Source organism: Lithobates pipiens, unplaced genomic scaffold (assembly GCF_037356315.1).
Source record: "Lithobates pipiens isolate NorthernLeopardFrog02 unplaced genomic scaffold, aLitPip1_a1.2 Scaffold_35, whole genome shotgun sequence".
Taxonomy (NCBI): Eukaryota; Metazoa; Chordata; class Amphibia; order Anura; family Ranidae; genus Lithobates; species Lithobates pipiens.
The window spans coordinates 21119156-21146451 of record NW_027507811.1 but is presented as its reverse complement, the minus strand read 5'-3'; the positions used below and the strand labels follow the sequence as shown (position 1 = coordinate 21146451).

General features: G+C 44.9%; 2 protein-coding genes across 2 annotated transcripts in view; both read left to right on the top strand.

Annotated features, from left to right (window-relative positions):
• LOC143955201 (uncharacterized) overlaps positions 1 to 1611 on the top strand; it is a 50878-nt gene extending 49267 nt beyond the window's left edge. The window contains 1 exon segment of the mRNA XM_077465289.1: positions 130 to 1611. Coding sequence (XP_077321415.1) covers positions 130 to 1043 — 914 coding nt within the window. The 3' untranslated portion in view covers positions 1044 to 1611.
• Positions 1612 to 13813: 12202 nt separating this feature from the next.
• Positions 13814 to 27296, top strand: part of LOC143955200 (uncharacterized) — a 59993-nt gene continuing 46510 nt past the window's right edge. The window contains 6 exon segments of the mRNA XM_077465288.1: positions 13814 to 13942; positions 14031 to 14154; positions 14271 to 14368; positions 14476 to 14616; positions 14731 to 14866; positions 15418 to 16745. Of these exon segments, the coding sequence (XP_077321414.1) occupies positions 14070 to 14154; positions 14271 to 14368; positions 14476 to 14616; positions 14731 to 14866; positions 15418 to 16745 (1788 nt within the window). The 5' untranslated portion in view covers positions 13814 to 13942; positions 14031 to 14069.

Here is a 27296-nt window from a genome sequence, read left to right as displayed (position 1 = left end):
TTATTGTTGCACCCAATTTCATTCCAGAGCTCTGAGATACTGTAGAGTGTTAGACCAACATACTGTATATGACTTCTGAATGAAAGACATGAGGAATTATTATAACATTTAAACATTGATTTCCAACAGGTGGACACTATGTCCCAAGTAACGTATCTTCAGAATATAAAGCAGAGGAAAATCCCACCACACAACGTTCTCCAGGAGTGAATCGCATTACACAAATAATACATCATCGAACCTATCAAATGGAGAGATCATGGGATTTCTCTGATCCTGAGGAATCTTCTGATGATCTACATACTATTATTTTTGAATCTCACAGTACAGATAAATCAACAGATCCATCTAATCCTGAAGAATCTTCCTTAAACCATGAAGGAGCTCACACAGGAGAGCGTTCCTTGTCATCTACAGGGTCTGGGAATTCTTCCAAAGAAACCAGAGAGCCTCCTACACACCAGAAATGTCATAAGAGTGTGCGTACTTTCTCATGTCCAGAGTGCGGGAGATGTTTCAATCTGAAAATAAGCTTTCTCAGTCACCAGAGAGTTCACACAGGCGAGCGTACTTTCCCATGTTCAGAGTGCGGCAAATGTTTTACTAACAAAGGAAACCTTCTTAAACACCACAGAATTCACACGGGTGAGCGTTCCTTTTTATGTTCAGAGTGCGGGAGATGTTTTATTCAGAAAGGAGAACTTGTTGCTCACCAAAGAATTCATACTGGCGAGCGTCCATTCTTGTGTTCGCACTGTGGTAAAGGCTTTATTCATAAAGGAAGCCTTCTTATACATCAGAGAACTCACACAGGTGAGCGTCCTTATTCATGTTCAGAGTGCGGGAAAGGTTTCATTCAGAAAAGCGACCTTGTTGTTCACCAGAGAAGTCACACAGGGGAGCGTCCTTATTCTTGTTCAGAGTGCGGGAAATGTTTTATCCAGAAATATAAACTTCTTAGACACCAGAGAGTTCACACGAGGTAACGTCCTTATTTGTGTTCAAAGGGTGGGAAATTCTTCAGTAAAAAAAAGTGCCCATGATCGACACCAGGGAATTCACATGGACTAACAACCTTTTTTATGTTCAGATGGACCAGTGGGGAGTGTGGCAAGAATAACCTCCATAGAACTTGTGTCCTTCCTTATAGTCAGAATGTATAAAATGTTTCTATTAAAGAAAATTACTTCTTGGACCCCAGAATATTCACAAAGGCTAATAAAGTTTTTGTGTTCATATTTCCTTATTTGGAGGCGTGGCCAAAGTACAATGGGATTTTTTTGGAATGATGTGATAGTTATAGGTCTGAAGGGATTGAATTGTAGTAATACGGTCCTCTAAACAATGATGACTTGGTCCCGCACTCACACAGGCCCCACCATGGAATACGACATCCCATGGACCATACCTTTTTATTGGTTTCTATCAACCAATATACTGTATATCTTTTTTGCTTTACTGAAGGAACTAACTTTTTATTGGACCAACTAAAGTATCATTATTTTTAAGTTGGCTTTCTTTTACTTGAGCTATGCAAGATTTAAATTAGATTCTTTATTGTGTGCTAATAACGTAATCTGATTTTCTAGAATAAACAAGAAAGCTCTACAATATTCTGTTCTGAGTCATTTTTTACAAATGAACATCATTTTTAGATGATTGATGATTGGAATGTGCTCAGTTCATAGAGAGTCTTCCATTGGTGTTTTATTAGTGAGAAGTGCTAGTCTAGAAGGTCCAGTTCCAGAGAGCCCAGGATGTCCAGTTCTAGAGAGCCCAGGGGGTCCAGTTCGTCCAGTTCCAGAGGATCCAAAAGGTCCAGTTCCAGAGGATCCAAAAAGTTCCAGTTCCAGAGGATCCAAAGGGTCCAGTTGCAGAGGATCCAAAGGGTCCAGTTGCAGAGGATCCAAAGGGTCCAGTTGCAGAGGATCCAAAGGGTCCAGTTGCAGAGGATCCAAAAAGTTCCGGTTCCAGAGGATCCAAAATATATAGTTCCAGAGAATCCAAAAGGTCAATTTCCAGAGATCCATTTCCAGAGAGTCGAGAAGGTCCCATTGCAGCGAGTCGAGAAGGTCCCATTGCAGCGAGTCGAGAAGGTCCCATTGCAGAGAGTCGAGAAGGTCCCATTGCAGCGAGTCGAGAAGGTCCAGTTTCAGAGGTTCTAGAAGGTGCATTTTTTAGAGAGTCCAGAAGGTCCAGTTCCAGATGATCCAGAAGGTCCTGTTCTAAATGTGTGCCAGCTAATATTCTAAGGATACATGGAGCCACTACAAATGCCACATAGAATATTTCCATCGCTGCCATCTTGGTTATGCTCCTAAGAACAGGTTAGCCTAAAAAATAAGGTTAAACTGAGAGTATAGGTACCATCATCCTGAAAATACAATTGAAAATATGGAAGGGTGGGTAGGTACAATATGGGCTACTCCAAACCCCATTGACCCCAAATCACCCTAGAAAGGGTCTTAGGACTATTACGATACCCAGTGATGCAAAAACTCAAAAAAAAAGGGAATAACATTTATTAGAAAATATACAAAAACGATTTGATCAAAAAATTTACAATACAAACGACAATACAATATTTTACAAAAATGAAGGCATAAAATTCTGGGTAGTGTCCCCCCAAAATGAACTGGGGGTATGATGTAGGTACAGACGTAGCCGCTACTAGTTTTGCGGCTCACGCTTCTTCCTCAGTAGGCATCAACCTAAAGACATCTAAAGAGAAATATGGGTAGACAAATAAATCAATTCAAAGGTACAAAATTGAACATGAGTACAAAACAAAGAAATATGTTAGGAGTATTTACATTTTGAGCAACTCACCAACAGACCCAAAAATAAAGTAACAGACAGCAAGCAATGACACCCGTGCAAGGGGTGTTCCCCCTGGGGGTGAGCACGGGGGGTATATTGTATTGCAGGTTAAATTCTAAAAAAAGAAATATTACATATCAGGAGGGGTCATAAAAAAAATACAATACATAGGAAAACCTGTTCTTAACACAAGTTTCAAAACAATGTGCAACAAATACTACCAGGTGTGCAACCATCCTGCATAGGAGCACAAATGTGCGCCATTTGAACCCCAGCCTGGAAGCCAGATGCCCCAGCACATGCTGGGCATTTAGAATTTCTAAGTCTGGCTCTCTGCGATGTGCATGCAGCTAACCTGCGCATGCGCCAATGTATCCTAGCGTGTGAGGCGCAATTGCCGGCGCATACCACTGGCAAAAAAAATAGAATACATTGGCGAATGTGCAGGTCATCTGCATGCACATCACAGAGAGCCAGACTTAGAAATTCTAAACGCCCAGCGTGTGCTTGGGCATCTGTCTTCCGGTTCACAGTTCTCCATTCCCAATTATCTTCATCGGTGATACAGAGGTCATACCCATCAGTGGCTCAGAGAGTATGTCAGTGTCATGTCATCTGTGTATCCCCTTTCTGGTATTGGGGTGATTACACTCGTGTGGTAGGTGCTTTTCCAATGAGTTGTGCCAGAGCAAACTGTATTTTAAGGCCTACAGTGGTGTGAAAAAGTGTTTGCCCCCTTCCTCATTTCCTGTTCCTTTGCATGTTTGTCACACTTAAGTGTTTCGGAACATCAAACCAATTTAAACAATAGTCAAGGACAACACAAGTAAACACAAAATGCAATTTGTAAATGAAGGTGTTTATTATTAAAGGTGAAAAAAAATCCAAACCATCATGGCCCTGTGTGAAAAAGTGATTGCCCCCCTTGTTAAAACATACTATAACTGGGGTTGTCCACACCTGAGTTCAATTTCTCTAGCCACACCCAGGCCTGATTATTGCCACACCTGTTCACAATCAAGGCATCACTTAAATAGGAGCTGCTTGACACAGTAAGGTCCACCAGAAGATCCTTAAAAGCTACACATCATGCCGAGACCCAAAGAAATTCAGGAACAATTGAGAAAGAAAGTAATTGAGATCTATCAGTCTGGAAAGGGTTATAAAGCCATTTCCAAAGCTTTGGGAATCCAGCGAACCACAGTGAGAGCCATTATCCACAAATGGCGAAGACATGGAACAGTGGTGAACCTTCCCAGGAGTGGCCGGTGTTCTGCCTAATACAGTCCGCCCATCAAATGCTGTCCGCTCCGTACTGCGCATGCGCAGTACGGAGCAGCCGAAGCTTCGGAAAAACTCCGAAGTTGAACGGCGCCTGCGCCGTGAGTGGAGGAGGTAGCCCCACTATCCAAGCGGACATAGGGTAGTGAATTTTAGAGGGCCCCTCGCGGGCGAGCTTCGCTCGCCACGCTTCGGGCTCGGCCTCGCTCCGCTCGGCTCTTTTTTATTCTAACTCTATGTCCACTTGGATAGTGGGGATAGAACCTGGACTCACGGCGCAGGCGCCGTTCGTCCTCGGCAATTTTCGGAATCTGTGTTCCTGTGTACTGCGCATGCGCAGTACGCAGGGGACAGCATCTGATGGAGGACACTATTTTACAAGACACCGGCCGCCCAAAATTACCCCAAGAGCGCAGCGATGACTCATCCAAGAGGTCACAAAAGACCCCACAACAACGTCCAAGGAACTGCAGGCCTCACTTGCCTCAGTTAAGGTCAGCGTTCATGCCTCCACCATCAGGAAAAGACTGGGCAAAAATGGCCTGCATGGCAGAGTTCCAAGGAGAAAACCACTGCTGAGCAAAAAGAACATCAAAGCTCGTCTCAATTTCTCCACAACACATCTTGATGATCCCCAAGACTTTTGGGACAACATTCTGTGGACCGATGAGACAAAAGTGGAACTCTTTGGAAGGTGTGTGTCCAAGTATATCTGGCGTAGAAGGAACACTGCATTTCATAAAAAGAACATTATACCAACAGTAAAATATGGTGGTGGTAGTGTGATGGTCTGGGGCTGTTTTGCTGCTTCAGGACCTGGAAGACTTGCCGTGATAAAAGGAACTATGAATTCTGCTGTCTACCAAGAGATCCTGAAGGAGAATGTCCGACCATCTGTTCGTGTACTCAAGCTGTAACGAACTTGGGTTCTGCAGCAGGACAATGATCCTAAACACACCAGCAAGTCCACCACCGAATGGCTGAAGAAAAACAAAATGAAGACTTTGGAGTGGCCTAGCCAAAGTCCTGACCTGAATCCTATTGAGATGTTGTGGTATGACCTTAAAAAGGCCGTTCATGCTCGAAAACCCTCTAATGTAACTGAATTAGGACAATTCTGCAAAGATGAGTGGGCCAAAATTCCTCCAGGACGCTGTAAAAGCCTCATTGCACGTTATCGCAAACGCTTGGTTGCAGTTGTTGCTGCTAAGGGTGGCCCAACCAGTTATTAGGTTTAGGGGGCAATCACTTTTTCACACAGGGCCATGATGGTTTGGATTTTTTTTCACCTTTAATAATAAACACCTTCATTTACAAATTGCATTTTGTGTTTACTTGTGTTGTCCTTGACTATTGTTTAGATTGGTTTGATGTTCCGAAACACTTAAGTGTGACAAACATGCAAAGGAACAGGAAATGAGGAAGGGGGCAAACACTTTTTCACACCACTGTATCAGCCCATTTTTATTACATAAAATAGAAAGTTCATATAGACATTAGTTGCCCACGCAGGGGTATCCAAAATCCATAGGCATGCGCAGGATGTGTGCCAGGTGTGCCTGGGCACACCCTAATCACTGTGTGTAGTGCAGATTCCACCTAGTGCATGGGCTCCCCCCCCATGTTTCCCCCTAATGCTGCTGGCTTCCCTCTTCTCCTTTCCGGCTGCTGCGGGGGATGTTTCAATTTGGAGAGTGGGGAAAGGGGCTAGTAAATGTGTAATTTACCGGCCCCTTCCTTTTCTAAATGAACACAGTGAACAAACTCACTCACTGTGTTCATTCATAACTGAAACATAGTATACTGTGTTTACTGTGCTTCAGTTTGTGAATGAACAGGAAACCGCTCAGCACAGAGAAAGGCATGTGTGTCTGAGCTTTTGGGGTGCACACCTATGCCAACATCAACTGAAAATACTGAGCCATCTAGTTCTTTTGTCAGCAGCACTGCTGCTCTTCTTACCAGTTCATCTGACTGTATTGTCCAACTCTCCTGGTTAATTTGGCTCACTAAGCCTTTAGTGGCAGTGCCCTCTTCTGGCCTATGGATAGGGGTTCTCCATGATACCCCGATAGGAGCAGACCTGACTCCTGGAACAAGACCTGCTGGCTGGGGCTCTGACCCCTGGTTGAGACCTTCTGGCCGCAGCCTGCAAACCTGAAAGAAAGAGCAGGTGAAGATGGAAGCCTCTGCAGCAGTGACAGTTCTCCGCTGGAGGGCTTTGTTTCAAAGTAAGTCTTTCATAATGTGCTAGTATGCACTGCATACTAGCACATTATGCCTTTACCTTGCATGAAAAGTACATTTTTTCTCTCTTTGTTCTACGTTTACTGCCACTTTAAGATAGGGACATCAGGAATAAAAGCTGATTGAGTACCCAGTGTTAAAGAAAAAGGGACTTTAAGAAGTGGAGCTATGTTTAGAATTGTTATAAGCAAGTTCTGCTGTATGAAGGTAGTCCTCCCAATCATCCTGAAATTAACTGACAAAACATTGAATGTACTGCTCTATAGTTTGATTGGTCTTCTCAATCCGACCATTAGACTGAGGATGAAACGCAGAGGACAGATTCATTGTTATACCTTTAGTTGAGCAAAAACGTTTCCAGAATTTTGAAATAAACTGTTCTCCTCTGTCAGACACTACACCACCAGGCATTCCATGGAGTTTAAAAATTCCCAAGACATCACTTCCGCAGTTGGTTCATCAGTGGGTACACCTTAACTGGTAAAAAAATAAAGAGCTATCTTAGTGAGAGAGTCAATAACTTCCAAGACAGAGGTCATTTCTTTTGAGGGAGGAAGATCGGCCACAAAGTCCATAGAAATTGACCCCCCATGGTCTTGATGGAACAGGGAGTGGTTGAAGCAACCCCAATGTAGAAGATTGGGGTGGAATTTTGCGTGCACAGGTCAGGAACGAGGCCACGTAGCTTTTAGCATCTTTCTTGTAACTGGACCACCAAAAGGAACATGATAAAAGTTCTTCTGTCTTAGGAACCCCAAAATGCCCAGCAGGTCATGAACTAACCTGAAGGCTTCTAACCCAAGCAGATTCCGGTTCATAAAGATGATGCCCTTGAGTCCAAAAGACATCCTTATAATCATCAAAGTTAATGTCCTTAGGTGGATGAATGAGAAGTGGGTCATTTATACCCCTCTTTTAGAAGATTCAAAAAGATCTTAGAACTTGTGGCCCCTAGAAAGGTCTTTTGAGGCAAGATCGTACATTTAGAGTGGCTTTCCGGGAGAGAGGCCCAGAGAACATCCATGAAAAGGCCTTGCCATTCCTTGACTGAGGGCGATATGATATCACAATACTGAATCCGGAGAAGAATAGGGTCCAACGTGCTTGTCTAGAACAGTGTTTCTCAACTCCAGTCCTCAAGGCGCCAGGTCATCTTTTCAGGATTTCCCTTAGCTGTGGTAATTAGACATGGGTGCCGTCAATATATTTGTTTTGTTTCGTTCCGTTACGGTTCGTATTAGAATTAATTCGTACTTCGTATTTCGTGTCCGAAATTCAATTTCAATTTGTACGAAATATGAATTGTCGTTAGGTTCGCTAACTTGTACGAACGTTCTTTAAGATGAATTTAAAGGAAAAAATATATACCTCAATATGACAGTCGATGCTGATGGAAGTTTGGTTTTTATCTGAAATACGAAATTCCATTGAAGAATTTCCTATCCGAAATACGAATTTTCATTAGAGGAGAAAGAGAGAAGCGGATTGTCTGCCATGCACCGCTGGTCCATTTTTCGCCTGCTCCAATTTTCGATAGATCCCCCCACACTGTTTGGGGTCACCGGGGATGAGCGGAGAGCACATGCTTGGTTACATCAAACAATTTCCAGTGACCCCGCACATCCCCGATGACCCCATACACTGCGGGGGATCAAAACTGGAGCAGCTGTGCATGGCAGCCATGTGCTCATTATGAGGGGCTCCCACCATCCCTGTGCTGTGCTGACTTCCTCCTGGGGCTGTACCCCTGCTGTGCTCAGTATGTCAGCACAGCACAGGAATGGTGGATACCCCTCATAATGAGCATAGCAGAGGTACAGCCCCAGGAGGAAGTCAGAATAGCACAGGGATGGTGGGAGCCCCTCATAATAAGCAGCCCCAGGAGGAAGTCAGCATAGCACAGGGATGGTGGGAGCCCCTCATAATGAGCACAGCAGGGGTACAACCCCAGGAGAAAGTCAGCATAGCACAGGGATGGTGGGAGCCCCTCATAATAAGCACAGCAGGGGTACAGCCCCAGGAGGAAGTCAGCATAGCACAGGGATGGTGGGAGCCCCTCATAATGAGCACAGCAGGGGTACAGCTCCAGGAGGAAGTCAGCATAGCACAGGGATGGTGGGAGCCCCTCATAATAAGCATAATGACTGAGTTGTCGATGCGACGACAACTGATCCGAAATTCGGAAACAAAAGTTCGTATTGCGTACAAAATTCGGACGCATGGCAATTCGTATTTCGGATCCTCCCGAACGTACAAATTTAGGGAAATTCGTACGAATTTGAGATTTTGAGATATGTCTAGTGGTAATTACTAAAGCAGTCAAACTGATCAAATCACCTGTGAAAAATAATGGAAAGCCTGAAAACATGGCCTGTTGCGGCGGCCTTGAGGCCTGGAGTTGAGAAACACTGGTCTAGAAGGCAATCTCTTGCCATAATAAATAGATTCTAATATTTTTTTTTATGATCAGTGAGGACAGTTATAGGATTACAGGATGCTTAGCCCCTTTCCAGTAGATACCTCCACTCGGAAAATGCTTCCCTAATTGCTAGCAATCTCTTATTTCCTATGAGAGACAAGAGAAAAAAAAAGTACATGGAAACTGCATCTTTTTCCAATTCATTGAGAAAGGATAGCTCCCACAGCAGATCCTGAAGCATCAGCTTCCATGATAAAGTAGTTTGGTATCGGGATGTACAAGTATTGGTGCAGAAGTAAAAAGGGTCTTTCATTTACTAAAGGCAACCTTTGTTTCGGGTGACCTTAAAAGGGCAACTTCGTCAGAAGGTCCAACCCAGTACTAGCACAAGGTGTACCCAATAAAGTGGCCGGGGAGTGTATACAGTGCCTTGAAAAAGTATTCACACCCCTTGACGTTTTCCAAATTTTTTCATGTTACAATCAAAAATGTAAATATATCTTATTATTTTATTTATGTGATAGACCAACACAATGTGGCACATAATTCTGAAGTGGAGGGAAAATTCTAAATGGTTTTCCAAGTTTTTTACAAATAAATATGTGAAAATTGTGGGGCGTGCATTTGTATTCAGCCCACTTTACTCTGATACCCATAACTAAAATCTAGTGGAACCAATTGTCTTCAGAAGTCGCCTAATTAGTAAATAGAGTCCACATGTGTGTAGTTTAATCTCAGTATAAATACAGCTGTTCTGTGAAGCCCTCAGAGGTGTGTTAGAGAATCTTAGTGACCAAACAGCATCAAGAAGGCCATGGGACACACCAGACCCGTCAGCGATAAAGTTGTGGAGAAGTTTAAAGCAGGGTTAGGTTATTAAAAAAAAAATATCCCACGAAGCACTGTTCAATCCATCATCATCCGAAAATGGAAAGAGTATGGCACAACTGCAAACCTACCAAGACATGGCCGTCCACCTAAACTGACAGGCCGGGCAAGGAGAGCATTCATCAGAGAAGCAGCCAAGAGGTCCATGGTAACTCTGGAGGAGCTGCAGAGATCCACAGCTCAGGGGGGAGAATCTGTCCACAGGACAACTATTAGTCGTCTCTCCACAAATCTGCCCTTTATGGAAGAAGAAAGCCATTGTTGAAAAAAAGCCATAAGAAGTCCCGTTTGCAGTTTGTGAGAAGCCATGTGGGGGGCACAGCAAACATGTGGAAGAAGATGCTCTGGTCAGATGAGACCGAAATTGAACTTTTTGGCCTAAAAGCAAAACGCTATGTGTGGCGGAAAACTAACACTGCACATCACCCTGAACACACCATCCCCACCATGAAACATGGTGGTGGCAGCATCACGTTGTGGGGATGCTTTTCTCCAGCAGGGACAGGGAAGCTGGTCACAGTTGATGGATGGAGCCAAATACAGGACAATCCTAGAAGAAAACCTGTTAGAGTCTGCAAAAGACTTGAGACCGGGGCGGAGGTTCACTGTCCAGCAGGACAACGACCTGAGCTACAATGGAATGGTTTAGATCAAAGCATATTCATGTGTTAGAATGGCCCAGTCAAAGTCCAGACCTAAATTCAATTGAGAATCTGTGTCAAGACTTGAAGATTGCTGTTCAGAGAAGCTCTCTGTCCAATCTGACAGAGCTTGAGATATTTTACAAAGAAGAATGGGCAAAAATGTCCCTCTCTAGATGTGCAAAGCTGGTAGAGACATCCCCAAAAAGACTTGCAGCTGTAATTGCAGCGAAAGGCGGCTCTACAAAGTATTGACTCCGGGGGTCGCCATACAAATGTACCCCCCCCCCCCCACACACTTTTCACATATTTATTTATAAAAAAATTGAAAACCATTTATAATTTTCCTTTCACTTCACAATTATGAGCCACTTTGTGTTGGTCTATCACATAAAATCCCAATAAAATGAATTTACGTATTTGGTTGTAACATGAAAAAATTTGGAAAATTCCAAGGGTATGAATACTTTTTCAAGGCACTGTATATATACAATTATATATAGTGTGTGTGTTTAATAGCACTAAAATGAAAATGATTATTTTTTTTTATTATTGTTATTTAGTTTGTACATGAGGATAAAGATAAGCAACAAAAAATAATAAATGTACCGAAAATGTCAATGTGCCGAGTTCTAATGTATGAATGAAGACTGCGGTATTTATGAATGAAGGCTGCATTATTTCAATTCTCCACAAGATGGTGATCTCACTCCTGAGCATGGAACGCAAAAAAAAGGAAGTGATGTCATGTACGGATAGGAAGTGATGTAGGGTAAAGACAGGAAGTTCCAGAGGAGAGGGGACTTGTTAGGAAAAAACGTACAGACATTACCGGATCTTAAGGTGCATTCGTTTTATTATTTATTTATTACAGGTACTTGTATAGCATTGTCAATTTACGAAAGTATGTATATTGTACATTCCCATCAGTCTCTGCCTCCATGGAGCTTACAATCTAAGGTCCCTAACTCACATTCATACATCCACATACTAGGGACAATTTAGATTAGAGCCAATAACCTACCAGCATATCGTTGGAGTGCTGGAGGAAAGCGAAGTACAGAGAGGAGGGAGAGCTAAAGGACTTAGTAAAAACTGTGGCTTGTTTACATCTTACTTTTTTGTGAATGAGTAGGGATATTATGTACCCTTTAATTGTTCACATGAGGGAGCTGGTATCTGGGTTCCCCACTTTTTGTTAAAGGGGTCTTCAAGACTCTATGAAGCCCCCCCTGCTTGCAGACTCCCACAACCAACAGGCCAGGGTTGTGGGGAAGAGGCCCTTGTCCTGATTAACATGGGGATAAGGTGCTTTGCCGGTGGGTCCTCCCTTTGTCAAGGCACTTACTCATGTCGAGGGCATGTGGCCCCTAATGATTCAGGACAGGGTGGCTCACGCTCGTCCTCCTTCTTTCCTGGCCAGCCAGGCTGTAGGATCAGATAAGGGTCCAGTATGTTGTTTTTTTTTCTCGTTTTTTAATGATTTTTGTGTGAGGTTCCCTCTTAAAATCCATACCAGACCTGAGTGGTCTGGTATAAATTTTGTCGGGACCTCTCCGTTTTTTTTTTTTTTTTTTGCATGGGCCCCCCTTTATTCAGATGGGCGTTGACCCTCATTCTGCATGCAGGCAGCAGAGCTGGGACGAAGGGGGACACAAGGGGAAGCTGCCCCAGGTGCAGTGAAGCAAGGGGGCAAAGAAGTGATGCAGGGTGGTACACCCATTCTATAGCATGTATTAACAGAGGGGAGCACAATTTTAGATCCTTTCCCTGTAAATTTGCTGTCCCCTCAAAATAACACACAGCCATTAATGTCTAAACCGCTGACAAAAAAAAGTGAGAACACCCCCTAAGTGAAAATGTCCAAATTGGGCCCAATTGGCCGTTTTCCCTCCCTGGTGTCATGTGACTCGATAGTGTTACAAGCTCTCAGGTGTGAATGGGGAGCAGGTGTGTTAAATTTGGTGTTATCACTCTCACTGTCTCATACTGGTCACTGGAAGTTCAACATGGCACCTCATGGCAAATAACTCTCTGAGGATGGTTTAACAGGACAGGTTCCACTCAGAACAGGCTTCGGCATTTTCAACCAAAGAAGTTGAGGTCACGTGCTCAGCGTCATATCCAGAGGTTGTCTTTTGGAAATAGACGTATGAGTGCTGCCAGCATTGCTGCAGAGGTTGAAGGGGTAGGGGGTCAGCCTGTCAGTGCTCAGACCATACGCCGCACGCTGCATAAAATTGGTCTGCATGGATGTCATCCCAGAAGGAAGCCTCTTCTAAAGATGATGCACAAGAAAGCCTGCAAACAGTTTGCTGAAGACAAGCAGACTAAGGACATGGATTACAGAAATAATGTCTTGTGGTCTGATGAGACCAAGATAAACTTATTTGGTTGAGATGGTGTCAAACTTGTGGGGTTGCTAACAGGTGAGGAGTACAAAAACAAGTGTATCTTGCCTACAGTCAAGCATGGTGGTGGGAGTGTCATGATCTGAGGTTGAATGAGTGCTGCCGGCACTGGGGAGCTACAGATCATTGAGGGAACCATGAATGCCAACATGTACTGTGACATACTGAAGCAGAGCATGATCCCCTCCCTTCGGAGACTGGGCCGCAGGGCAGTATTTCAACGACCCCAAACACAACTCCAAGACGACCACTGCCTTGCTAAAGAAGCTGAGGGTAAAAGTGATGGACTTGCCAAGCATGTCTCCAGACCTAAACCCTATTGAGCATCTGTGGGGCATCCTCAAAAGGTGGAGGAGTGCAAGGTCTCTAACATCCACCAGCTCCATGATGTTGTCATGGAGGAGTGGAAGAGGACTCTGGTGAAGCTCTGGTGAACTCCATGCCCAAGAGGGTTAAGGCAGTGCCGGAAAATAATGCTGGCCACACAAAATATTGACAATTTGGGTCCAATCTGGACATTTTCACTTAGGGGTGTACTCACTTTTGTTGCCAGCAGTTTAGACATTAATGGCTGTGTGTTGAGTTATTTTGAGGGTACAGCAAATTTACACTGTTATACAAGCTGTACACTCACTACTTTACATTGTAGACAAGTGTCATTTCTTCAGTGTTGTCACATGAAAAGATAGAAAAAAATATTGACAAAAATGTGAGGGGTGTACTCAGTTTTGTGAGAAACTGTACATGATGTTCTTCTCCCACCGAAAGGGTAAATGTTCGGTTGTTCATCTGAACAGTCATGGTTTGGTCCAAATTTTTTGGACTGAATCTTGAGGTCATCACTAGTATAGACATTACACATCCTGGTATAGTCCAAATAATTCTCAGTTTATTGTCTATTGAGAAAGAAGAGTGTCCTATTTAGATCAGTAGGAGGTGAGAAGGATTCTGGGAGGGTCACGTGACTTCATCCATATTTCTATAATGAAAACATTGTTCTCTCTAGAGAGGAAAGAAGGATTCTATGACGTCTTCATTGATAATTATTTTCTCTCTATACACAGAACTATAAAATAGTGAAGGAAACATCTGGAGATCCATGAACACCCAGCAGCCGTCTTCAGAGGACATCACCCATCACAGTGCCTCCACCTCACTGCCTGATAACAGAGGTAACCAGTGCCAAGAAGATTCTAGAAGTCATCAAAAAGATCATTGATCTGCTGACAGGAGAGGTGAGGAGGATTCTGGGAATTCTGGGACATTATCCAGTAACAGACAAGGGATGTGTCTGGATGGTGACTGTATCATTGTGTGTGTCAGGTTCCTATAAGGTGTCAGGATGTCACTGTCCATTTCTCCATGGAGGAGTGGGAGTATTTAGAAGGACACAAGGATCTCTACAAGGACGTCATGATGGACAATCAGCCGCCCCTCACATCACCGGGTAAGAGGAGACTTTATTGTAAAGGAGAGAGCAGTACGGAGGGTCCACCTAGATCCCCCATCATCTGATAAACACATAGAAACAATGTATTCAGTCAGTGTGTGTGTTTCCTACAGATGGATCCAGTAATGGGAACCCACCAGAGAGATGTCCCCGTCCTCTGTATTCCCGGGATTCCACACAGGAAGGTCACACCACCCATCACCATCATCAGGTAGGTGGGACTGAGCAACTAAAATTTAAAAAGAATTCTAAACCACATTCTTCAAAGCAACTTCTTGTTCTTTTTTATAAATGTATTCTTCCATCTTTGGGGTTTAGGGGGAAGAATTGAAAGACATCAAAGCTGAGATTAAAAAGGAAGAAGAGGAGACTCTGGTGAGTGGAGCTCAGCAGTCTATGGAGGCGGATAGTCTTCAGTATTCCACACAGGAAGATCAAAGCATCTCTCACCATCATCAGGTATAAATAACTGAGCTATACAACTCAAAAGTTATTCTAATCTATGAGATAGATTTTTTTTTTTTATTATTGAACTTAATTTTCCAGATATTTTTTTTTTGTTTTGGGGTTCAGGATAAATTAGAAAAGGAAATCAAACTTGAGGTTAAAGAGGAAGAAGAAGAGATGTTGGTGAGTGGAGATCAGCAGTCTATGAAGGAGATGACCATGAAAAGTGAACAGGAGGAATCTTCTCTTTATATCAACAGAAGTAAGTAATAATCACTAAATGCAGAAATGTTCACATTTTCCTTTTTCTTCTTACGAGTATAAAAGATTAATTTAAATAATAGCAACGTGAAGATACTGTACACCATATGAAAGGTCCATCTCCATTCCTCAATATAACGTCATGTTCCCAACAAATGAGGAGGAGATACTGTACACCATATGAAAGGTCCATCTCCATTCCTCAATATAACGTCATGTTCCCAACAAATGAGGAGGAGATACTGTACACCATATGAAAGGTCCATCTCCATTCCTCAATATAACGTCATGTTCCCAACAAATGAGGAGGAGATACTGTACACCATATGAAAGGTCCATCTCCATTCCTCAATATGACGTCATGTTCCCAACAAATGAGGAGGAGATTCTGTATCTTTATCTGGTTTGTATTGATATTTTATGTTATTGTTGCACCCAATTCCATGCCAGAGCTCTGAGATACTGTAGAGTGTTAGACCAACATACTGTATATGACTTCTGAATGAAAGACATGAGGAATTATTATAACATTTAAATATTGATTTCCAACAGGTGGACATTATGTCCCGAATAACGTATCTTCAGAATATAAAGCAGAAGAAAATCCCACCACACAACGTTCTTCAGGAGTGAATCGCATTACACAAATAATACATCATAAAACCTATCAAATGGAGAGATCATGGGATTTCTCTGATCCTGAGGAATCTTCTGATGATCTACATACTATTATTTTTGAATCTCACAGTACAGATAAATCAACAGATCCGTCTAATCCCAAAGAATCTTCCTTAAACCATGAAGGAGCTCACACAGGAGAGCGTTCCTTGTCATCTACAGTGTCTGGGAATTCTTCCAAAGGAACCAGAGAGCCTCCTACACACCAGAAAAGTCCGAAAAGAAACTTTCTCAGTCACCAGAGAGCTCACACAGGCGAGCGTCGTTTCCCATGTTCAGAGTGCAGCAAACGTTTTACTGAAAAAGCAAGCCTTCTTAAACACATCAGAATTCACACGGGCGAGCGTCCCTTTTCATGTTCAGAGTGCGGGAGATGTTTTAGTCAGAAAGGAGAACTTGTTATTCACCAAAGAATTCATACTGGCAAGCGCCCATTCTCGTGTTCGCACTGTGGTAAAGGTTTCACTCAGAAAGGAGCCCTTCTTAAACACCAGAGCACTCACACAGGTGAGCGTCCTTATTCATGTTCGGAGTGCCCGAAAAGTTTCTTTTATAAATGCAACCTTGTTGTTCACCAGAGAATTCACACAGGTGAGCGTCCGTTCTCGTGTTCACACTGTGGTAAAGGTTTCATTTGTAAAGGAAGCCTTCTTATACATCAGAGAACTCACACAGGTGAGCGTCCTTATTCATGTTCGGAGTGTGGGAAAGGTTGCATTCGTAAATGCAAACTTGTTGTTCACCAGAGAGTTCACACGGGGGAACGTCCCTTTTCATGTTCAGAGTGCGGGAAAGGTTTCAATCATAAATGCGCCCTTGTTGCTCACCAGAGAGTTCACACGGGGGAACGTCCTTTTTCATGTTCACAGTGTGGGAAAGGTTTCAATCATAAAACCACCCTTGTTGTTCACCAGAGAGTTCACACGGGGGAACGTCCTTATTCATGTTCGGAGTGTGGGAAAGGTTTCATTCATAAAGGAAACTTTGTTGTTCACCAGAGACTTCACACGGGGGAACGTCCTTTTTCATGTTTAGAGTGCGGGAAAAGTTTCATTCAGAATAGCGACCTTGTTGTTCACCAGAGAGTTCACACGGGGGAGCGTCCTTATTCATGTTCAGAATGCAGGACAAGTTTCGACCGGAAATATAAACTTCTTAGACACCAGAGAGTTCACGCGAGAGAACGTCCTGTTGTAACTTTATGAAAAATAATACATTTATATTTACTGGCAGAAATGTGAGATTTGTTTAGGCCTCAAAACGGATGAACCTAGATTTTGCCATCATTGAACTGTTACCCTCTTGGAGACCTTTAAAGCAAAATAGATGATCTCATGTTTTCCAAGTTCTTTCTACATCAAATATTGAAAACTTTTACAAGCCGGCATTGAGACAGAGACTTGCGGGAACAATAAGGTCCCATTTCACAAAACAAAGAAGACGTGTACCTGGCTTTAGTGGATAAATAACCGCCACAAACACAGCCATAGAAAAAAGTTACACAAATGCTTAACTAGACTGTTCTCACATTCACCTGGCCTAAACCATTGTGTTCGAGTGAGGAACTGTTTAAATAGCACCTTGGCTAACATAACCCAGTGTGTTAGCCCTTGTACACACGGTCAGACATTCTGACGGAAAATGCGACCATGTTGTGGGCTCCATCGGACTAATTCTGTCGGAATATCCGACCGACAAAGTTTTAGAGCTGGGCTATAAAATTTTCTGTCAACATGATCCGATCGGACTTTGTAGAGAATTCCGATCGGACAAAGTTCCACGCATGCTCAGATCAAATGCCTAGACCAAAGCTGTTGGCTACTAGCCTGAACATAGTCCCGTCGTAACTAAATTACGTCATCACGTTACGAACGACCGGATTTTCCGACAACTTTGTCCGACCGTGTGTATGCAACACCAGTTTAGGACAAAATCCGTTAGACAAAATCCGACGGATTTTGTTGTCGGGATGTCCGACCGTGTGTACAAGGGCTTAGCCCTTGTACACGCGGTCCGTCGGATCTTGTCCGAAACTGTTGCATACACACGGTCGGACCAAGTGGGCGAAAAATCCGATCTTTCAGAACGTGATGACATAATTTCGTTACGATGGGACTACGTTCAGGCTAGTAGCCAATAGCTTTGATGTAGGAATTTGATCTGAGCATGCGTGGCACTTGGTCCGATGAAAATGCTCAACACATGATCGGATTAGGTCCGTCCAGCCCAGTTGGTCGGGAAATATTTCCAACATGTTGGAAAATTGGGTCGGACGGAGATTCGGAAGGAATCAGTCCGATGCATACCACACACAGTCGGATTATCCGACGACACGGTCCGATAAAACGCAATCCGACAGATTATCTGACCGTGTGTACAAGGGCTTAGAGTTAGGAACTGTGTGAATAGCCAATCCATCTCTAAATATCCATTGAAACTCTTGAAAGTCCAATTCAACACATGGTGGAAAATATTTGAAGTTTGTGCAAGTCAGAAATATTTTAAAAGTACCTATATGGTGATTATAAGTCATTCGAATTATGTATGATATTGTAGATCACAGAGATGATTATAATTCGTATCTGATGATCTAAGAACTTTGTTATAAAGAAAATATATATAAAAGTTGTGATTATAAGTATAAGTGTTTAACCCCATCAATACTGGGCACTTACACCCCCTTCCTTCCCAGACCAATTTTCAGCTTTCAGTACTCTCACATTTTGAATGATAATTACTGTTAATGCTACGCTGTACCCAAATTAAATTTTTATCATTTTGTTCACACAAATAGAGCTTTCTTTTGGGGGTATTTATTCACCACTTCATTAATTTTTTATTTTTTGTGATAAAAGCGAAAAAAAGAGCGAATATTTTGAAAAAAAATAAAGTTTTACTTTCTGTTTTAAAAGAATCAAAAAAAGTCAAATTCAAATCAGAATTTTTTCTGCTACATGTCTTTGGTAAAAAAAAATCCTGATAAGTGTATGATCATTGGTTTGTGTGAAAATTATAGAGTCTACAAACTAAGCTACGCATTATTGAAAATGTATCAGTCCTAATGCACTGATGGCCTATCTCATTTCTTGAGGCCCTAAAATGTCAGGACAGTACAACTACCCCTCAAATGACCCCTTTTTGGAAAGAAGACAGTCTTATGTATTTAGTAAGAGGCACAGTGTATTTTTTGAAGTTGCAGTTTTTTCCCCACAATGCTTTGGAAAATTAAGAAATATATATATATTTTTTCTTCACAAAATTGCCATATTTACGAGTTATTTCTCACACAAGGTGCAGGCGTAATTGCAATTACACCCCGAAATACATTCTGCTATTTGTCCTGAGTATGGCGATACCCCACGTGCGAGACTTTTCCACAGGGTGGCCACATACAGAGGCCCAACATCTATGTAGCACCATCAGGCATTCTAAAGGCATAAATTACACATTTAAATTCCCGAGTACCTATCACATTTTTGAAGGCCCTGGAGCACCAGGACAATGGAATTACCCACAAAATGACCCCATTTTGGAAAGAAAACACCCCAATGTATATTCTATGAGGCATAATGAGTCTTTTGAACATGTTATTTCTTTCCACAAGTTTTTGGAATATGTGGAAAGAAAATGAAAACCTATTTTTTTCTCACAAAGTTGTCAATTTAGAAGATTTTTCTAACACATAGCATGTACATAGCCAAAATGACACCCCAAAATACATTCTGCTACTCGTCCTGAGTATGCTGATACCCCATGTGTTAGAATTTTCTACAGCCTGGCCACATAAAGAGGCCCAACATCCATGTAGCACCATCAGGCGTTCTAAAGGCATAAATTACACATTTCATTTCCTGAGTACCTATCACATTTTTGAAGGCCCTGGAGCACCAAGACAATGGAATTACCCACAAAATCACCCCATTTTGGAAAGAAAACACCCCAATGTATATTCTATGAGGCAAAATTAGTCTATTCAACATGTCATTTCTTTCCACAAGTTTTTGGAAAATGTGGAATAAAAATGAAAACCTATTTATTCTCACAAAGTTGTCAATTTAGAAGATCTTTCTAACACATAGTATGTAAATAGACAAAATGACACCCCAAAATACATTCTGCTACTCGTTCTGAGTATGGCAATACCCCATGTGTGAGACTTTTCCACTAATTGGCCACATACATAGGCCCAACATGCAAGTAGCGCCTTCAGGTTTCTAACACATAGCATGTACACACCAATAATTACACCCCCAAATACATTCTGCTGAGCAAAGGGTAAATAAAAAGGCTCACCTGTGGTTTTAGCAGGCAGGAATACCATTCCAGACCAGTCAAAGCATTTGTCCAGACAGCCAAAGGAAATGTCCAGGAATTAGCACACAGATATGGAAAAGTACGAACATGGTTTCGTACAGTCCAAGGTTTAGCAGGCAGTTCAGGTGGCAGGCAGAGGCATGGCCAGTTAAGGTGGCAGGCAAAGGCATGGCCAGTTCAGGTGGCAGCAGGCAGCACTATAACAATATATATGGGCCTTGGTCAGGTAAGACCTGAGGACAGGGGCTTCTTCCCACCCAAATCTCTACGAAGCCTCCGAGTCTCCAGACCCTAATCCGAGAAACTAAAAACCCGGAGAAAAACATTTTCTCCACTCGGAAAATCTTTTCTGGAGCCCCTCACATATGTGAGACCCCTGTGCTGTACAGTGGCAGGGCAAATGGTCAGTTTAGGAGGCAGGCAAAAAGCATGGTCATTTAACAGGCCGAGGTCAATTCACGTTGAAGGCAGAAAGATGTTTGGCAGAGGCATAGTCGTTAACAGTCTGGGTCATCCACAGAAATGGCAGATAGTGAAAGCTGGAAAAAAATCATCTTCACTACTGATAGTGTAGTGAAGTGTGATAGCTCCGATAGCACTCTCCAATACAGAGGCCTGGCTGGGAGGGACATTGGGGACAGTAGTATCGGGTGTCACTGAGAATTCCTCTACTTGCACACACACAACTTTTTTTGGGGCTTTCCGACCTGTTTGGGTAAGAGGGAGGATTTTGAGAAAGTGCCTTTCATGGAGCCTGGCTAATGCATCAGAGCGAATTAGATGAGGGGCTTGGCCATGGGGATAGAGAAGGGCTGTGATAACATCTTCTTGAAAATATCAGATAGGTTAGGGAACTCTGGGTGCACTTACAAAAAATAATATACGACTTGAACAGGGCTAGTTGCATCAAATAAATGGCAACTTTCTTGTACCAAAACAGTGATTTCCTGGTGGCCAAGTAGGATTGCATCATCTGGTCGTTCATATCCACCCCCCCCCATGTATAGGTTATACTCATGCCCACATTTTGGCTTCTGGATGGGGCCCTTTCTTCTCTGCAGTTCCACCAAGGTGTCATCATGCATTGTGGAAAGGATGTAGACATCTCTTTTTTTATCTCTCCACTTCAGCGCCAGTACCTCTTCAGTCCGCATACTGGCCATTTCACCCTGTTTCAATCTCTTGGCAACCAGTCTCTGTGGGAAGCCTTTGTGGTTGGTCCATGCTATCCCAAAGGCCACAGGCTTCTTTTGGTACAAATGGCGGAAAAGTGGGAGACTCATGTAGAAATTGTCTACATATAGGTGGTAACCTTTCCCAAGTAATGGTTCGATCAGCTGCCAGACAATTTTGCCACTTATTCCCATGTAGGTAGGGCATCCATGGGGGTTTAGCTATCTGTCTTTTCCCTCATAAATGATGAAGTCGCATGTGTAAGCCGTGGACCTGTCACACGCCTTATAAAATTTTACCCCATGTCTGGCTCTTTTACTGGGGAAGTATTGCTTTATTCCAAGTGTTCCGGTGAAGTGTACTAGGGATTCATCTACAGAAATATTTCTATCAGGGGTAAACATCTGCTTGAAGCTGGCACAAAGAAAATTGATTAGAGGCCGAATTTAGAATAACTTGTCATAACTGGGATTATTACAAGGGGGACATTGTAAAAATCTCATAATCATCTCGTAACGGATTCTGGGCATCATTGACGAATAGACCGCCATGTGGTGGATAGGTTCGGCAGACCAGTAGGCATGGAGTTCATTTTTTTTGTCAGCCCCATGTTGAGGGTTAGGCCAAGGAAAGTTTTAAATTCTTCCACGGTGAGGGGTTTCCAAACAAAGGGACGGGCATTTGAAGAATTTGGATTGTTGGCTATATGTTGGCTGGTGTATAGGTTACATTGCTCCATGATGTAATTTAGGAGATCATCGGTAAAAAATAAATGAAAATAATAAATTGGGGTTACGTTTTCTGACTGTATCTGAGGGCCTGGCTGGGCTGTAAAAAGGGGGATTTAACAGGTTCTACTGACGTATCGGGCAGCCATGTTGGATACAGTAGAACATCTGGGAGGCTAGTATGGGCCCTGCCTCATTGATGGGATGCTCCGTTGCTAGCATCTGGCCTATCCTCTAGGAAGGTTGCAGAACTGCTGGTGGATGCCTGTCTATCCCGAAGTGCTGCACTTCTGATGGATGCCTGCATATCATCCTGGAGTGGTGCGCTGCTGGTGGATGTCTGCGCCTGCTTATATCTCCTTATTCTCCTTGTTAGAATCCTATCTTCCTTGGTTTCCATCTCAGAGCCACTGCTTTCCACTGGTTCGTAATCGATATCCGAGTCTGACGAAGAGAGTTCCCCCGCTACTCTTGTCCGACATACCCTGGATTATCTGGAGAGCCTCCTCTGCACTGTAGGATCTTTTTGTCATGTTGGTGGTCAGATGTGCCAGATGGCGGGCAGATGTGTCAGATAGCGGGCGTCTAGATGTGCCTGATGTTGGTGGGCAGCAGATGTGCCTGATGTTGGCGGGCGGCAGATGTGCCTGATGTTGGCGGGCGGCTAGATGTGCCTGATGTTGGCGGGTGGCAGATGTGCCTGATGTTGGCGGGCGGCAGTTGTGCCTGGTGTTGGCAGGCGGCAGATGTGCCAGCTGTTGGCGGGTAGATGTACCAGCTGTTGACGGGCAGATGTTCACTGTATGACAGGTGTTTTCACTGTTTTTGAGACACTGTGTTTTGGGGACACTAGCTGGGTGATCAGTGGGTTAACAACAGACAAACGGCTAAAAACTCACTGATCTCCTGGCTGCAGCACAGATCTCTCTTCCTCTCCTCACTGACAGGCTCTGTGTGAGGAGAGGAAGAGATGAGAGCAGTCGCTCTCTATTTACATTACATGACCACTGTGATTGGACACAGTCATGTGATCAGGAAGGCCAATGACATGGCCCTCCTGTCTTGTACCACTCGCCTGTCTCTGGGGGGCACAGGCAGATCGGGATTGCCCCTCCCCTATCTGTTTACAATACAATGGCTGTGACAGACACAGCCATCGTGCAGATCAGGAGGGCAAATTACAGTGCCCTCCTGCCGTTCCGAGATTCAGCGTGTCCGCGCGATCCCGCTCCTTCTGACGGATGTTCGGGAACATCCAGTCAAAAGGAGAGAGCTCCCACCCGGCCGTTTATGTACAGTGGCCGGGTAGGGAGTGGTTAAAAAAGCTAGCATTATAAGAGACACCTAATCGTGATTATAACTATATAAGTGAAGCGCACTACTTCCTTGGGAGCTGCTAGTAGTTCATACAGTACGGCTAGTTTAACCCCCGCTCCCCCCCCCCCCCCCACTGTAGTAAAGCACAGACGATTTAGAACAGTTCAAAACTTTATTCCCGATTGTGGCAGTACAATCACCTCGATGATGCACAGATACAAGCTGCCTCTGGAATGAGATGTGTGAGTGATAGCCCCTCTCCTTTAATGAGCTGACACGCATGCCCCTCTGAAAGTACGTGGTATTTTGAAACGCTAGCAGTCCCAGGCCCCACCTGCCTTCTCCTCCTGCCCTTTTCTTCCCAGGCCAGCTCAGGAAAGGTCATGGCCAACCCTGGTTCACTCTGGCCGGTTTGCAGCTACTTCTTACTTGATGGAAACCTTCCAGCTCTGGAGTCTCTGAACCTCCATCACCTTCTGGCGAAGATCCGTGGCTTTCCAGCTCTGGAATCTCTGCATTTCCTGGCCTTCCAGCCCTGGGCCTTAAGGTCACATTTTTCTGCCTTTGTGGATTAACCCTTTTCCCATCTCCAACTCCCCAGGGAACATGTGACCCCAGTGTATATGGTGTACATGTATGGACCCCGCTCCTGACCAAGCAAATTAACGATTGGACCAGGGCCCATACACACTGCCTGTCCTTCAGGGCCAGACCCTCCTCCTTTCCAGATACTTCTCTGGAGAAGGGTGATGAACAACTGGTCACACCCCCTCTAACCTATAACTCCACCCTAACTTGAACAAACCCCCAGGCCTGTACAAAATACAGTAAGGCCCTGGTAATTTAACCTAACTTTTAAACTAATAGCACCCACCTAAAGTGGTGGCCGCTACATACACCCCCCTCTGAAATCACAACTGTCCCCAGTTGTGGAAAATTAATCCATGCACCAGGAACAGCACAACCCTACCTCCTAACAATGAGACATCTCATATCCTGAGCAAGTGTAGGTGCATACATGTACAACAAACGTTTCAAACAGATTCACAATATTCCTAACTATCATCCCTGAACTTTAAGAGAAAAATTCAAGGAAAACCAAAGCATTACCTCCGAGAGGATAATACTTCCATTACCCCAAGGTCTTTAGGTGTTTCTTCAGACAGCCATTCTGCACCTGTAAAAGAGGACATCCTATCTCTCCATCTAGCTAGACAATTCAATACATCACAATGGTATGGCATGTGTGATCCTGTCAAGACTTCCATCCCCTCAAAAGAAGTCAGCCTGACTTCTGCAGGATGCAACTTGAGCAGACACGACAAATTATATACATCAAAGAAGCCAGGGAAATTTATGAGTGGCTTGGAAGGAAGTCCAGAACTTTTTTTTTAGGACAGCAAAGGGAATTGACAGGGGCAGCGGGGAATAGTGTCCATGATTAGCCAGCCAGAAAGTCTTTGGGATAGCCCACCCTAACCCGTCTGCACTCTTGCAGTCTGTGGCAAGTTCAGTATATCTGCAGATCACCTTACAGATAATACCAGGGGTCTGGCAACCTTCGGCGTGTGTCCACTTCCCTTCTGACCGAGATTGAGTATGACTTGGTTTGTTGACCGGGCTTGTGGACCAGAACTTTGTCTTTGTAAATGGCCCTTCCCTGCCGCCACTCATAGTAAATGTCTTGAAACCTTACCCACATCTCGTGGTCAGATGCACTCTGGGGTTTAGGTACATGCAAATAGTCCCAGATAGGGAATAGCTTCGTGTTCGAGTCGAACATACATTCGACTTGAACATCGGCTGTTCGCCCGTTCGCCGAATTCCGAACGTTATGGGCCGTTCGCGCCAAATTCGTGTGGCGCTCACGGCCCACAATGCACTGCGCCATCGCAGTGCATTGCTGGCTCATGATTGGCCAAGCATGCACTGTGACCCCGCATGCTTGGCCAATCACAGCGCCGGCAGCGAGGAGAGCCATGATTGGCCACAGGCAGGATGCCTGTGGCCAATCATAGCTCAGGCTGTGTAGTACACGCCCCACACTATATAAGGCCGCCAGCGCGGCGGCCTTGTGTAGTGTGTTGGCGTCTGTAGGAGTTAGTGGGTGTTCTGTGTACCTTCAACACAGTATACACCAATCGTTATCGGCCGATTTTGCGTTCTTGCTCTTCTGTAGTGGTTGTTGTCTGCATGCCCTGACCGCAGTATACACCGCTATATCCACCTATATAGCTAGCTATCTTGCTCTTTTTAAATAGAGCTTGCAGTCAGTTGTAGGAGATTGTGCGTGCTGTCTGCGTGCCCTGAAACGCTGTCTGCGTGCTGTCTGCTGCCCTGCGTGCCCTGAAACTGGGGAGGGGGGGTGAAGAGCACGGGGGAGAGCACTTGGGGGTAAAGAGCAGGGGGGGTGAAGAGCACTGGGGAGGGGGAGTGAAGAGCATGGAGAAGAGTGGACAGCACTGGGATGGTGGCTAGAGAAGGATGGGGAGAACTGGAGAGCAGGCTGGGGTTGGGGGGGCAGAAAGAACAGGGGTGGAGAGAACTGTGGGGGGGGGGCAGGGAGCACAAGGTGAACTGTGGGGAGCAGTAAAAGAAGTTGGATAGGAGAATCAGCAGGGGGGCTGCATATAGAGGAAATAAGCTTTCTATATTCCTCCATGCAGCCACTGAATGTTCGATTCTCCCCCTCTCCCTAGCAAGCTCATCTCCTCTATATGCAGCCCCCCTGCTGATCCTCCTATCCAAACACACAGGGTGGGCTGTATGGGCTGCATGTCACCCTCCGGATCACAGAGCACTGGCTGGCTCTGTGTTTTGGCGGCCGCTCTGCAACACGGCCCCGCCCCCCCCAGACCGGCTCATGTGATAGGCGGAGCGTTGATTCTCTCTACTATCACACGAGCCGATCTGGGGGGGCGGGGCCGTGTTGCAGAGCGGCCGCCGAAACACAGAGCCAGCCAGCGCTGCTGTGTGATCCATAGGCGTGAGCACAAATGCAGCCGCAACTAAAAGCGGTCCCAGGGCAGGCGGCCTACCGGGAAATCTCCCGGTATCCCGGTAGGCCAGTCCGGCCCTGGGTTCCACAAAGGACTTACAAGTGACCGGCTCTCCAGGGAGGTTCCGTGGGGACTGCTTATCTACCTCCACAGCCTCCGGTTCCCTAGACAGGCCACAGGCTCCCCTGCAGATCCTACCTGGACCTCTGGTACTCCCGACTCCTGAGAATCAGTCTGGACCTCCTCCGCAATTGCCTGTGATGTACCGCAGTCCTCTCTGGTCATCCAAACTTGAGGCAGGCAGAGTCCGGTGGTTGTGCTGGCATAGAAGTACCTTACCTCCTGCCGCTCAGATCCCACTCTTGTCAGTTGCGTGCTTCAATAGCCGCACCAGGCCAAAGCGTCCACTCCCAAGGTAGGCTTCTGACAATCGGGGTAAAGCAGGCATAACTTCTCCACTCCATCTACTACTCCCAGTGCCAGCCCACTGGTAGGTTCCAGGCGAATACCAGCGTCTATGAGGCTCTGGTCCTGCATCTCAGTAGGTAGCCGGATAGCGGGAGCGCTCTGAACCCTCCACGCCATCTTCCTCCGCTGTGTGAGCAGCATGTGGCACGCGGTCCATGCCCCTCATGCTGGGAATGTGACGTCATAAAGGGGCGGGGTCAACGTGTGACATCACCTGGTGACCACGCCCCATACCTATATAAGTCGCCGCGCATGTTGCACAAGGCATTACAGCGGAAGAGAGCAGCGTGTCAACATTGGAAGGACAAAGAAGAGAGAAGGAAGAAGGACAGAGGAGACCAGGCTCCTCCGCTAGTAAAAGAGCTGCAAGAAGACAGCGGAGGAGCCCAAGAGAAGACGCTGGAGAGCGGGAGACGATGCCGGACACCGGGAGAAGAGGCTGAACAGAGCAGAAAAGTCGGAAGAAGACCCCCGTCATTGGAAGAAGACCCCCGGAGCTGATTAATAAATTACTTTAAAAACCTGTGTTGTGTTTTTTTTTATTGACACTTTTTTTCCCAGGTGAATGGGCCGGGATCTGGGGGCCCAGTTATTAAAGGGGGCTCCCGGATTCCGATAAGCCCCCCGCCCGCAGACCCTGACAACCAACAGCCAATATGGGGACAAGGTGCTTTGGGGTGGGGGGGCCGCAGGATGCCCCCCTTCCCCAAAGCACCAACCCCCCCATGTTGAGGGCATGCGGCCTGGTAAGGTT